The sequence below is a fragment of the Botrytis cinerea genome, chromosome 15 (genome assembly GCF_000143535.2).
Source record: "Botrytis cinerea B05.10 chromosome 15, complete sequence".
Taxonomy (NCBI): Eukaryota; Fungi; Ascomycota; class Leotiomycetes; order Helotiales; family Sclerotiniaceae; genus Botrytis; species Botrytis cinerea.
The window spans coordinates 1988664-2002212 of record NC_037324.1 but is presented as its reverse complement, the minus strand read 5'-3'; the positions used below and the strand labels follow the sequence as shown (position 1 = coordinate 2002212).

Here is a 13549-nt window from a genome sequence, read left to right as displayed (position 1 = left end):
AAAGATAAAGAATTATTAGAATAATATAATATACAAAGATTTAATTTCAAATATAATTTTATAAAAAATTTGTAAAATTATCTAGTAATTAAATATTATAAAATAAATAGAATAAATATATTATAAAATTCAAATAAATAAATATATATAATTAATTATAATAGATTCAGAGATTATAGGAAATTTTATTATATTAAAAGCTATAAAATATTTAGAAATATTATTTCAAATAAAATAATATTTTTATTGATTGTAATTAATTAATAAATAATTAATAGAATTTGATGGAAAGATTTTGTAGAAAATAATCCCAATATAAATAAATATAATTTAATATATAAAGATTATATAATTTAATATTATATTATTAGGTTAATAATAGATTATTTTAGAAATATTATAATTAAAGATATATAATTTAAAAATAAATTGAATATAAGGAATTGTAATATTTGATTAATACAAAAATGATTATAGGAATATATTAGAGGTATTTGTGAGATGTAATATATATTAAGGAGAATTGAATATAAATAATATTAATGATATAGAATATTCAATTTAGAATTCTTTATCAAAAATGAAGATCAATATATCTCCTTTATAAATATAAAAGTTAATAATATGGTATAAAATTATAATCGAAGTAAAAGAAAGGTCTATAATATTAGAATAGTATAAAAAATATAAATATATTTTTAAAGAATTAGGAATCTATAAGGTTTTATTGGAATACAAATTATAAGATTATAAAATAATATTGAAGAAAGGCAAAATGCTTATGTATATTCCAATTTATTCAATATCAGCCAATAAATTAAAAAGATTCAAAAAGTATATTGATGATAATTTAGCTAAGGAATGGATTAGGGAATTCGTGTTTCAAGTGATTAGTTCAATTATATAGATATCCAAAAAAAATGGATCCAATAGATTAATTGTAGATTATAAAAAGCTTAATATACTTATTAAAAAGGATTAATATTTATTTTTATTAGTTATAGAATTAAAAAATTGGTTAGATAGAATTATAATATTTATTAAAATGAATTTATATAATAATTATTATTTGATTAAAATGAAGAAAGGTGAAGAATAAAAGATTGTTTTTAAAACAAAATATAGATTATACAAATACCAAATTATACCATTCAAATTAATTAATATATTAGCTACTTTTATAAAACTTATAAATAATATATTATTATAATATTTGGATATTTATTATATATACTATTTGAACAATATCCTAATATATTCAAACAATAAGGTTTAATATATTAAGGATATTAATAATATTCTTGAAAGTTTATTTAAGGTAGACTTACTATACAAATCAAACAAATACAAATTCCATATTACAGAAATAGAATTCTTAAAATTTACTATATTAAATTAAAAGTTTAAAATAAACAAAAATAAAATTAAAACAATACTTGAATAAAAGCAGTCGATTATAATCAAAAAAGTATAATCCTTTTTAAAATTCATCAATTTTTATAAAAGATTTATTAAGGATTATTCAAGGATTACTATATCCTTAACCATATTAATCAAAAAAAATCAAAAATTTTTTGAATAGATTACTAAAATATAGGAATCATTCGATATGCTTAAATAAATAATAATAGAAGAACTAATATTATTGACTTTTAATTTAGAGAAAAAAATCATAATAGAAATAGACTTTTTGGATTTCGTTATAAGAGTAATTTTGAACTAACTAGATTAGAATAGAAAATACTAATTAATTGTATTTTATTTTCGAAAACTATTATTAATTGAATTAAATTACAAAATATATAACAAAGAATTACTAATAATAATTGATATATTTAAAGAATGGTGAATATATTTGGAAGAATCGAAATATATAATATAAATATATATAGATTATAAGAATTTGGTTTATTTTACTACAATAAAATAATTAAATAAATAACAAATCAGATAATCGGAGATTATAGTTAATTATAATTTTAGAATTTCATATATTAAAAGATTAGAAAATATTAGAATTGATATTTTTAATTGAAAACTAGAATATCAAGAAAACAAAATATATAAATTATATATTATATTTAAAAAGGATGGTGAATTATTAATTTATAATATATTACAACTTATAATAATATATTTATTGAAAAACAATCATCTTAGGAAACAGATTCAATTATATTACAATAAGAATATTATTATTATATATATATATAAAATAATAGAATTAGGATTTATTATAGAAAATAATATTATATATTTTTATAAAAAAGTATATATTCTAAATCAAATAATTAAGGAATTTGTAATAGAATAATATAGATTGCTGATATATGAATATTAAGGAATTATAAGGATATTTATAAAAATATAGAAAATCAATTATTTTTTATAAATAAAAATGATAATTGAAAAAGTTATTAGAAATTGTAATATTTATATATAAAACAAATTATTATGATATATTTTGTATAATTAGTTTTAAATTTTAGATATATTTTTTCAATTATAGAAATCTATTATATAGAATTTTTTAATCAAACTACCATTTTTAAAGGATTTTATTATAGAAATTGAATATAATGTAATATTCAATATAATAAATAAACTAATGAAATTTATATATATAATATTATTTAAAGAAATATAGAATATTGAATAATTAGTATATATATTTTTAAGGATTATAATAAATATATATAAAATATTAAATGAAATAATCTTGAATTGAAATAAGTTTTTTATTTTGAAATTCTAGATTATTTTATTAATATTTATAAATATCAAAAAAAAGTTATTGATATCTTTTTATTTATAAATAGATGGTTAAATAAAAAGAATTAATTAGATAATAAAAGTATATCTTAAATATTATATAAATTATTGATAAAACAATTGAATAGAATTATTATTTATAATATAGTTTATATATAATATATTAAAAACGGAAATTACAAAAATCATTTTAATATAAGTTAATTTTGGATTTAATTTATAAATATATAAAATCCTAATATTATAAAAAGTTAATATTAAATCAATAATAATATAAATCGAATAATTAAAAGATCTTTAAAAGTAATTGGCTTTTGATTTAAGATTTATATTTTCCAAAATAATAATATATTATAATACAAAATGTAATATAGAATTTATATTTAAAAAAAGGAATAAAGTTTATTTATTATAATAAAATATCAAAATCAAAAAATCAAATAATAAACTCGATTATAAAAAATTAGAATTATTCAAAATTAATAAAATAATAAAAACAATTAATTATTGATTGAAATTATTAAATATAATAAATATTCATTCAATATTTTATATATCCTTATTCAAATTAATATTATTAGAAATATCAAATATATTATTTATAAAAATTGAATCAATCAATTCAAATATTATATATAATATTGAAACAATATTAGATTATAAATATATTAGAAATAAGATTAAATATTTGATTAAATAATTAGATTATTTATATTCAAAAAATATATAAAAATTCAAAAAGGATTTCAATTATTTTAAAAAGTTATAGATATTCTATTTGAAGTATTTATATTTATTAATAAAATCTTAAAATCTGTTTCAAATAATTCAAACAAAAAAAGATCAAAGAAATCGAAGGAAAAAGAATTAATAGAAATAGATATAACAATAATGTTTATTATTTCTTTTTCAATATATTCTTTTTCAATCTTTTCCTTTTTTAATTTCTCCTTTTCCTTTATTTCTATTAGTTTATTAAAAGTTTGTAAATTACAATAAAGCATTTCAGATTTATATTTCAATAAAAAACGTTTTTGTTTTTATAATTATAAAATTTTAATTATAACCTTTTCTTTTTTTTGATTTAATCTTTCCTTTTATTGGAATAAACTTTTCCAATTACTTTCAAATGGATTTTAAATATTGTATTTTTTATTATTACAAATATATTTATTATATTATAAAAAATCAAAAAGAAAAACAATATATTTGTAATCAATATATTTGTATAATAAATATAAAAGTATTTCGAAATCTTTTTATATAATAAAACAAATAAAACAAATTTATTCTTTTTTTTTATTAATATTTAAAAAAGGTATAATAAAGAAAAAAAGAAATACCACAATTATTAGATATATAAAAAAGAAAATATATTAATATAAATATTTAGAATAAATATTAAATTAAGAAAGGGATAATATTATAATAGATTAATAATAAATTATAGAATTATTAATATATAGATTATAATAATATTATAAACCTTAATAATTTAATTATAATATATCAAGGAATATTAAACATTTAAAAAAAACCTTAGATATATATATAATATTAGTTATAGAATATTTTAGAATTTTAAAATATAATTTCTAGAATAATAGGTTTTAAAAAATATTGAATATAATTTTGTAAACTTTTTATAAAGTTATATTAATAAGATTCTAAAGAATTAATTTTAAAATAAAAAAATAAATTAGAATATTAAGAATTATAGAATTAATATTCTATAATAGATAGCTTAGGAATAATAACATTTCAAAAACAATCGATTATTTCAATTATTCAAATAAAATAAAGATTTATATAAAGAAATAGATTTTATTATAATATAAAATTTTGTATTCAAAATAATAATTATTAATTTTATTATTATAATTATAAGAATTGTAATTAATTATAACCTTATCAAATTCCTATTTGAAATCTAATCTAAATTATTTCAAAAGATCTTTAAACACTTTCATATAATTCTAGAGGCAGTTCCAGTAATAATATCAAGTATAAAACAAATGACTATATATAATAAAATGAAATGAATCGTTATATTATAATAGCGAGATAAAAGAGATAATAGAAATTGAATATTCAATTCTTTAGAAGACAACTATGAAAGATAGAAAATTCGATGATATTTTTAAGGTCTATAGAAGTGAAGCTATAAATACTAAAATGTCGGTAACACGTGATTTTGAGGTCACGTGTTTTCACTCTCACATTATATAAGAAAAGCCTTCGCATATACTAAAACTAAAGCAAGTGACTATATATAGTCAATGAAATGAATTACTATATTATAATAGCGAAGTAAAAGAGACGATTTTGAATATATTACTTAAACTTCGAGAGTCAATTTAAAAGATAGAAAATTCGATATTCTTTTTAGACCTATAAAAGAAAAGCCATAGATACTAGACGCCAGTAGCACGTGATTTTCAAGTCACGTGTCTTTGCTCTCACATTAGTAATATAATTACCTAAACAGACTAGATTAATTTAGCTTATTATTAACATAGTTTATCAGAAAGCGGATTATATCATTAAACGAATCACTTTTATCTCAATTTATATCTTTCTCTTTTAATATACGTTTTATTAATTAATTGAAATACAATTAAATAATAAAAAATCTCGAATACTTTTAACTATTAAAGTTATTCAAAAAGATAAAAAACTTAATATTCGAGAAGCTACTGAGCTATATAGTTCATCGTATACATTACTCTATTATAAAATGAATAGTTTTGTCTTTCATATTGAAACTCAAGCGAATTCTTATAATCTTATAGAAAAAAAAAATTATTATTTAATATATTCTTGATATTATTAGAATCTATACAAGGTGACGACTAGTATATAATAGAGTTCAGGAGAATATAAGACTTTTCATGAATTCCTTTTAATATTCTTTCGAAGGTAAAGCTATATATAATATGAAAACTCTATATTGAATAAATGATTAACTTAATATTAGTCCTACATGTTACGACGGCATCCAGCATACCGGGTCACATGATCAGAGAGTCACGGGATTAGAGATTCCCACTGGATCCCACTGCTCCCACCCGGTGGGACACGATGGGATCGATGGGACAACAGAGAACGAAGGTCTATATAAGGGAATGGGATTTCATTACAATGTAGAGCTTCGTGCTCAAGACAACAATCATTAGTTTCATTACTATAGTTACGAGAATTGCAACCAGTTACAACCTTATCGAATTCCTACTTGAAGTCTAGTCTAAACCACCTCGAGAGATCTCTAGACACTTCCACGTGACCCTAGAGGCAGCTCCCGTAACACTACATTGATATTTTATAATGAAGTCTTTCCTTTTAGGGTTTTCATTTTCGAAAGTTGTAAAAACTATAAAAGAATTGAAAGCTTGAAAACTTATTCGATAGGCTTTCTTTGTTATATCGATATACTTTCAAAGTCTTATTAAATTCTATAATAATAAATTTATTATAGTATTTATATTTTTATATTATAAGATTCAGTTTCTTTATAACCCCGAAAAGGAACTATATTATAGTATAAGAATACTAAAAACTAAACTAAATCTTTTAAAACCTTCGAAATTCGAAAATTCGAAAAAATAATCATTTCCTTTTCTTTATTCTATTAATACTGATTCGTTTTCAATAGAATAATGATTTATATTCGATAGAGCTGCCTTTCCCTTTTCAGGGTTTCGTTTTTAAAAGCTATAAGGGTTTGAAAATTTATAAGCTTGAAAATCTAAAGATTCGAAAGCTTTGAGAGCTTGAAAACTTTGAAAACTTGAAAATCTGAAAGCTCGAAAATCTATAAATTATAAAAAAATTAGAAATCGATAGTATCCTATTAATATTGAACTAGTCGGATATAAAAATCCCGAAAATCCTATAAAATCCTATAAAACATATAAAATTCTATAAAATTCTTGAAAGTGTTACAACAGATTAATAACAGGCTATAGAATCACCAATATATAAACTATAATAATATTATAGGCTTTAATAATTCAGCTACAATATATTAGGGGATACTAAATATTTAAAAAAAGCCTCAAGTATATATATAATATTAATTATAAAATATTTTAAAAATGTAGGATATAATTTCTAGAATAATAAGTTTTAGGAAATATTGAATATAACTTTGTAAACTTTTTATAAAATTATATTAGTAATATTTTAGAAGATTAGTTTTAAAATAAAAGATAAATTAGGATAATAGGAATTATGGGATAAGTATTATATAATTAAAAGTTGATTGATTTATTGATTGATTTGTTGATCGATTTGTTGATTGATTTGTTGGTCAATTTTAAAACGAAGGTTTATATAGGGAATAGGTTTCATTATAATATAGAGTTTTGTGTTCAAAATAACAATCATTAGTTTTATTATTATAATTATAAGAATTGCAATTAATTATAATCTTATTGAATTTCTATTTGAAGTCTAATCTAAACCATCTCGAGAGATCTCTAGATACTTCCATGTGACCCTAGAGGCAGCTCCCGTAACACGATCCCACATCGACGTTCCGTAACATATCTCTTATTTCAAATAATGAAAAAGAGAAGAAGGTGAGAATGATTATATAAGAAAAGCCTTTGTATATAGGGGGACAGTTTGAAATAGATCACTCAAACTTCGGGAGTTAATTTGAAAGGTGGAAAATTCGATATCATTGTTGAATCTTCAGAAGAGAAACTTTGAATACTAAAGATAGTCTCACGTGACTTTCAGGTCACGTGTTTGATTTTCGCTCTCACAATAAAAGATTATATTTTGAAATAATAAGATATTATTTTTTAATGTATAAGAGGTAGATACACTAGAGCTATTCAAGATTGGTATCAGATGAGAGAGGCTCCCATTCCTCCAAAAGTTTCAACGTCTCATCGCAACTCTTTCGAATAGCCTCAACGGCGTCTGGCCCAAGTGCCAAACTTGGTGGAAAAACTTTGCCAGCCGCAAATCCCTCACCTTTCACAACCTCGATGATACGTGCGACACCCTTTTCAGGGTCACCGGTCTGATTTCTATGGGCTCCTTTGAACTGTCCGTACAACTGGCCCGTTAAGGGCTTGTAGTCATCAATTTCTGGTTCAATGAATACAGTATTATTCGCATTTAGAAACTCGGTACGAAAGAACCCAGGCTCCACCATAAGCGTTCGGATTCCAAATGAACTGACTTCGAGTCTAAGGGTATCGACGGCAACTTTCAACATATTAGCTTTATTGGATGGTTGAGAATAATTTTCAGGTTTGCTTACGTTGGATGGCACTCTTAGAACCACAGTATGCACCCAATGTAGGAATACCTTGCCAGGCCGCAGTGGAACCAATGAAAACAATAGTTCCAGCTTTCTGTTGCCGAAAATGCGGCAAGAATGCACGAGCAACACCGATAGTGCCGAACACATGTGTCTGAAATTGTTTGACCCAGTCTTCACGTCTGTTGAGCATTAGAAAATCCGATACGCAAGATTTGTATCATGTTTTCCAGGAATAAAAACCTACTTGTCTTCCTCAATTGTGCCAAAGTGAGAGTACCCGGCGTTGTTCACCAAGACATCAATTTTTCCGTAGATAGCGAGGGCAGCCTCAGCTTGCTTGTTGAACTCCGCCTGTTCGCTTTCCAAGTCTAACTTCAGGACTGCAGCACCTTCCTTTTCGAGATGGACAATTTTGGATGTGTTGCGTGCTGTGGCAATAACTTTGTCACCTCTGCTGAGGAGATTCTTCACGAACTCAGCTCCAAAGCCGGATGTTGTTCCAGTGATCAGCCATACTTGAGGAGCCATAGTGTTGATTTTATTTGATATTATGAAGAGATGAAAGAAGTTGGGTGAGAGAACATAAGTGAAAGAGGTGAATGTGAATTTTCCAAAGTGGTAGAGCCTATCGATATATATATATATATATATATTTATAATTTAAATCTTTGATGCGCAGATATTAGTACAAACAACGCGCAATTCTGAGCGGAACTAATTGAAACGAGTGGTGTCATCAGAAATCCCGTTATTGCCGCCTTGTTTGCTTATTGATCACTATGATTAAACTTTAAGCCCAGGAGCTAAGACTGGAATGTCAAGTGGGTAGAAGCGTGTCAGAATCTCAGGGGGCAGGTACCGGTATAGGCACATAGCGGTAGTAGCTACATCAACGATTGTTAATAAAGTATTCGAAAGTAATCAATTAATCAAAGCAGCTTAATACAAGTCGGCATAATGGGTAAGTATTATAAGATAGCTAATTCTAAGGGGAAACTGGAAAAAAACAACTCATTTGAGACTAACATGGATGGAAAAGCCAAAAATACAAGATAGACGTTGAAATATTTAACAAATTTCTTGAAAGCTATATTCAAGTAAAGCGAAGTGCAATCATACTCCGAAATATTAAACATATGAAGAAGATTTAATAAGATTCTTGTCAATCACTAAATGAATTCAGCGAATTGACTGTATAGGAGATATCTTCTTTTCATTCTTTCAGCTATTCGATTTTGAAGATCTCAGCTCTTTTCCGACATTAATGACCTTCAATAAATTGTATTTTTAAGAATGCCAGTTGCGATATTGGATAATCATATCGGCCGAAGTTGAGTTCGTTGTGACTTCTATACAGTCGAACTGAGATTTCGGCCGAAAACAAGCGAAATTTTAGCTTCTTAAGGTTTCCGAGCCGCCTGAAAGACATAAACACAAGGCATTTACATTACCACCTTTATCTCCTATATCCTACATCCTATGCTCTTTATTCTTGTTCAAACTCATATGCGCTAACGATTGTTTAATGCTATGAGGCTGAGTATAGTCTCAGACTCTCAGTTTAAGCTTTAGCATACGGGTCTGCGAGGTCAGCACATATTTTTGAGTCAATTATGACGCGCGACCAGGAACAACAATTAACTATCGAATCAGAATTGTGATGCTGGCCAACATAAACATGTACAAAGTATCTATATGAAAATAAATATCGCGGTATAAATCGTTATATACAAGCACACCAAATCATTAAGGAAATCCTCAAAGGTTTTATTGATGTTGAAATCGGATACAGCTTTTAGCTCGCCAAAAGAGGTACAAGGCAGGATAAATAGACGTGATTCTTTTGGTTGATCGGATACTTGTAATATCTTAAAAGACAGTATGTGGTGAAAACAGAATACATATTGAAAGTATGTGAAGAGATCATCTTCCCCAGTAAAAGCACAAACGGGAGTAAAACAGCTTTGGCTTTATCAATTCATGTAGACTAAGAAATCTCTGATGGCAATCTCAAAAACACTGAATTCAAAGGGCTTCAAGCAACGTCAGATCATTCACAGATCATTCCCATATCTCACCAGAAACGCTCTACAAAACACTGTTTCTTATATTCTCTATTATTTGACTACCGAATACCGTGAGCAAGTCAAGACTGATTTTGTTGTTGTCGTACCTCTGAGTGTGGGGTTTATACTACTGATGGTAGGCATGGGTTGAATAGTGATACTGTGAGAAGTAGAGAAGAAAGTGGGGATTGGTGTTGCTGTTGTGGTTATAATTAAGGGCAGGGAATTCGAGTATAAGGGGCTTTCTCGAGTGGATTTATGTCAGCCAGTTCGGTGTTGATCATCGGCTGGTCCGGGCAAACCCCAATTAATCAGTTATCCTCTCTTAAATTTCTTCGTGTATTCTTCGAGGTTCATTCTAGCGTTAAATAAAGACATTAAGCTAGTGAGCCACTATCATGTATTGGCGGGCATTCTTGCACTGATACTAATATAGATCTGATTTCAAAGCACCTCAAACTATAATATATGGCTTACTCCTATTTCCCAGAGATAAGCCGATCAAAATGGAATTATCCATTAACATGCAAATATATGACCGAGTGTGGGTCATTCAAGATCTAATGTTCGGTAGTAGCAATGGTAAGCAATGGTGAAACTATTTAGTTCAGAGAGATTTTCCTAGATTTGACAGTTTATAACATTCAAATATTCCTCAGTACCTAATTCTGTAGCGATTATCACAGCAACAATGAAGTTCTATTCTAGCGTCTTGCTCGGAGCGGGCCTATCCACTCTCACACTTGCACAACCAGCTCTTCCACTCGTTGATCTTGGATATGCCGTGCATCAAGCGACATTGAATGTAAGCAAGAACTCAAGAACATGACTCCGAACGCTCTGCCATAACTAATTGTATTAAAGCATCTGGTTCTGGTTATTTCAACTTTTCAAACATCCGATATGGCCAGGCCCCAACCGGTCATCTTCGATTCTCGCCATCACTTGCTCCTGTCGGTCGGAACAGAACTATAAATGATGGCCAAAACAGTGTCACGTGTCCAAATGCGACTCCAGGTAATATTGGATTTCAAGCCCTTACAGTTTCGCTTTGATTACTCACGATTCTTAGCATGGGTTATCCCAGCCTTAAGCTTCTTACCTGCCTACTTCTCGGGCCAGAATCTCAGCAATTATACATCTTTGACGCAAACTCCATTGAACACAAGTTTTGCTCAGACTTTGACTCCTGGATCGGGAGTCTCCGAAGACTGCCTCTTCCTCGACGTCATAGTACCTGAGAAAGTTTTCAACGCCGCGAAGAGTAATAGGTCAAGCGGATATAACGAGGCTCGATGTGCCCCTGGTGAACCATGCAAAGTTCCATCCGGAGCCCCAGTTCTAGTTTGGATTTATGGAGGTGGGTATACTGCTGGAAGTAAGACCTCCGAGGGAAGTCCAGCAAGCTTGGTTGCCCGCAGTGTAGAAAATGACGGCGAAGGGATTGTGTATGTGGCAATGAACTACCGCCTGGGTCTTTTTGTAAGTTCCCTAATTCGACTTCCAAGCTTCTTGACTAATATGCATAGGGCTGGTTATCTGGTCCTAATGTTACTGCGAATGTCGGGTTACAAGATCAAAGATTGGCACTTGAGTGGATTCAGCGAAATATTCACCTATTTGGTGGTGATGCATCGCGTGTGACGGTTATGGGCGAATCAGCGGGTGGTGGTTCCATCATGCACCACATCACATCATATGGTGGAAAAGGGTCGCTTCCATTCCAGCAAGCAATCCCCCAAAGTCCGGGTTATTTTCCCGCAACCCCTCTACAGGCACAACAAATTTTCGACAACGTATTGAGCAACGCTTCCGTGTTGTCCAATGTGACTATCAACTCGGAAGATGATCTTCGAGCCCTTCCTTATGAGACATTGTACGCCGTCAATGCTATCGTTACAGGTCTCTCGTTATGGGGCACTTTTACTTTCGGTCCCGCCATCGATCGTTCACCCAATTCCTACGTGCCAGATTTCCCTCTACGCATGTTAGCAAACGGGCTTTACCACAATGTCAGCGTAATGGTAGGCCACACTTCCGATGAAGGTCCTTTTTTCTCGGCGCCCTTTGTCCAAACTCAGGACGATTTTGAAACAACAGTGGCGGAATTCTTCCCAACTGCAAATGAAACTCTCCTAAACACCATTACAACTGAGCTCTATCCACCAGTTTTCAACGGAACTTATGGCTACAGAACTCCTTACGAGCGAATCGCTCGCACCCTGTCGGATTTCGTGATAACGTGCAACTCGCAGTATATTGCGTCCACGTTCTCGGGTTTCTCCTACGTCTTCTCCATGTTTCCTGCCATTCACGGCCAAGACAGATTTTATACATTCTTCAACGGCGATACATCTACAGCCACTATCGGGGCTCCCGTCTACAGCCCGGTCAATAGTACTGTAGCTATGGCATTTCAAAGCCTCATTCTGCAATTTACTATGACGGGTATCCCTACAGCAGAAGGGTTCCAGAATCCTATATTGTACGGCAATAATCATACAGTTTCGAGTATCAGCACGAAGACTTTGCTCGAACCAGCTTTGGGACAGCAGGTTCCGGACCCAGGGGCACAGAAGCAGTGTGATTTCTGGTTAGAGGCTCCCTATTACACGTTGGATGAGGATTAGGATATTTTGGAACAGTGAGTACTAGTATGAATGATTCGCTAACCGTAACGGGCGCTTCTGACTATCTGGCATCCGGGTCTCGAAAAAAACTTTCAACATGTTAGTGCACTCTAAATAGTATACGCAAGTGGAGAAATATATGTAATATAGACTATCATTAAAAGGACCACTTCAAATTGACTCTAATACTCACCTTTTTTCATATTTATATTTTAAAAATTAATTAATATTTCTCAAGAAATAAAAGCTTGATTACTATAAATCTAATTTTTTTCACTTATATATCTAACAATTACTCCTAACTATTATTCTAAGAAACTTTTTAATAATTATTATTAATAATAACCTCAACTATTATTCTGAAGAATTTTTTAATAATCACTAATACCCTGCTATCTGATATTAACTGTTTTACTAATACTAACTAATATCTAGGGTTTTTAGAATTAAATATATATTTTCAAAGTCTAAAGTTTTTTGAAATTAAATAGCGTTTTTACTTTTTTACTAATATTATTCTTAATAATCTAATATTCTATCATTTAATTCTTATATACTATTACAATAGCATTCAGCATGCCGAGTCATACAATCAATAAATCATAGAATTAGAGATTCTTACTGAATCCTATTATTCCTATCTAATGGAATATAATAGAAGTAATAGAATAATAGAGAACGAAGGTCTATATAAGAGAATAGTTTTCATTATAATATAAAGCTTTATACTCAAAAATAATTACTAGTTTTATTATTATAGTTATAAGAATTGTAATCAGTTATTAATCTTATTGAATTCCTAC

General features: G+C 28.0%; 2 protein-coding genes across 3 annotated transcripts; one reads left to right on the top strand and one right to left on the bottom strand.

Moving 5' to 3' along the window:
• Nucleotides 1-7563: 7563 nt before the first annotated feature.
• On the bottom strand, nucleotides 7564-8788 carry BCIN_15g05690 (hypothetical protein). 2 transcript variants are annotated; one of them, XM_024697749.1, is made up of 3 exons: nucleotides 8295-8788; nucleotides 8048-8229; nucleotides 7564-7992 (listed from the first exon to the last, which is right to left on the bottom strand). In XM_024697749.1, the coding sequence occupies exons 1-3, from the start codon at nucleotides 8576-8578 to the stop codon at nucleotides 7610-7612; spliced, it is 849 nt and encodes a 282-aa protein (XP_024553565.1). In that variant the 5' UTR covers nucleotides 8579-8788; the 3' UTR covers nucleotides 7564-7609. The 2 variants fall into 2 exon arrangements, with proteins under 2 accessions (XP_024553565.1, XP_024553566.1); XM_024697750.1 differs by having other exon boundaries at nucleotides 7564-8229.
• Nucleotides 8789-10605: 1817 nt separating this feature from the next.
• Nucleotides 10606-12903, top strand: BCIN_15g05680 (hypothetical protein). Its single transcript, XM_024697748.1, has 4 exons — nucleotides 10606-10698; nucleotides 10981-11133; nucleotides 11189-11598; nucleotides 11646-12903. Exons 1-4 carry the CDS (start codon nucleotides 10623-10625, stop codon nucleotides 12744-12746), a joined length of 1740 nt encoding a protein of 579 aa, XP_024553564.1. The 5' UTR covers nucleotides 10606-10622; the 3' UTR covers nucleotides 12747-12903.
• Nucleotides 12904-13549: the final 646 nt, after the last annotated feature.

Excerpts from the sequence above, each read along its gene's own strand:
- BCIN_15g05690 (XM_024697749.1), bottom strand. The coding sequence starts at position 8,578 with ATGGCTCCTCAAGTATGGCTGATCACTGGAACAACATCCGGCTTTGGA. Across the intron at positions 8,230-8,294 it reads GGCACAATTGAGGAAGACAA|ACGTGAAGACTGGGTCAAAC; the intron begins GTAGGTTTTTAT and ends AATGCTCAACAG. Across the intron at positions 7,993-8,047 it reads TTCTAAGAGTGCCATCCAAC|TTGCCGTCGATACCCTTAGA; the intron begins GTAAGCAAACCT and ends ATATGTTGAAAG.
- BCIN_15g05680 (XM_024697748.1), top strand. The coding sequence starts at position 10,623 with ATGGAATTATCCATTAACATGCAAATATATGACCGAGTGTGGGTCATT. Across the intron at positions 10,699-10,980 it reads AATGTTCGGTAGTAGCAATG|CATCTGGTTCTGGTTATTTC; the intron begins GTAAGCAATGGT and ends ATTGTATTAAAG. Across the intron at positions 11,599-11,645 it reads ACTACCGCCTGGGTCTTTTT|GGCTGGTTATCTGGTCCTAA; the intron begins GTAAGTTCCCTA and ends TAATATGCATAG.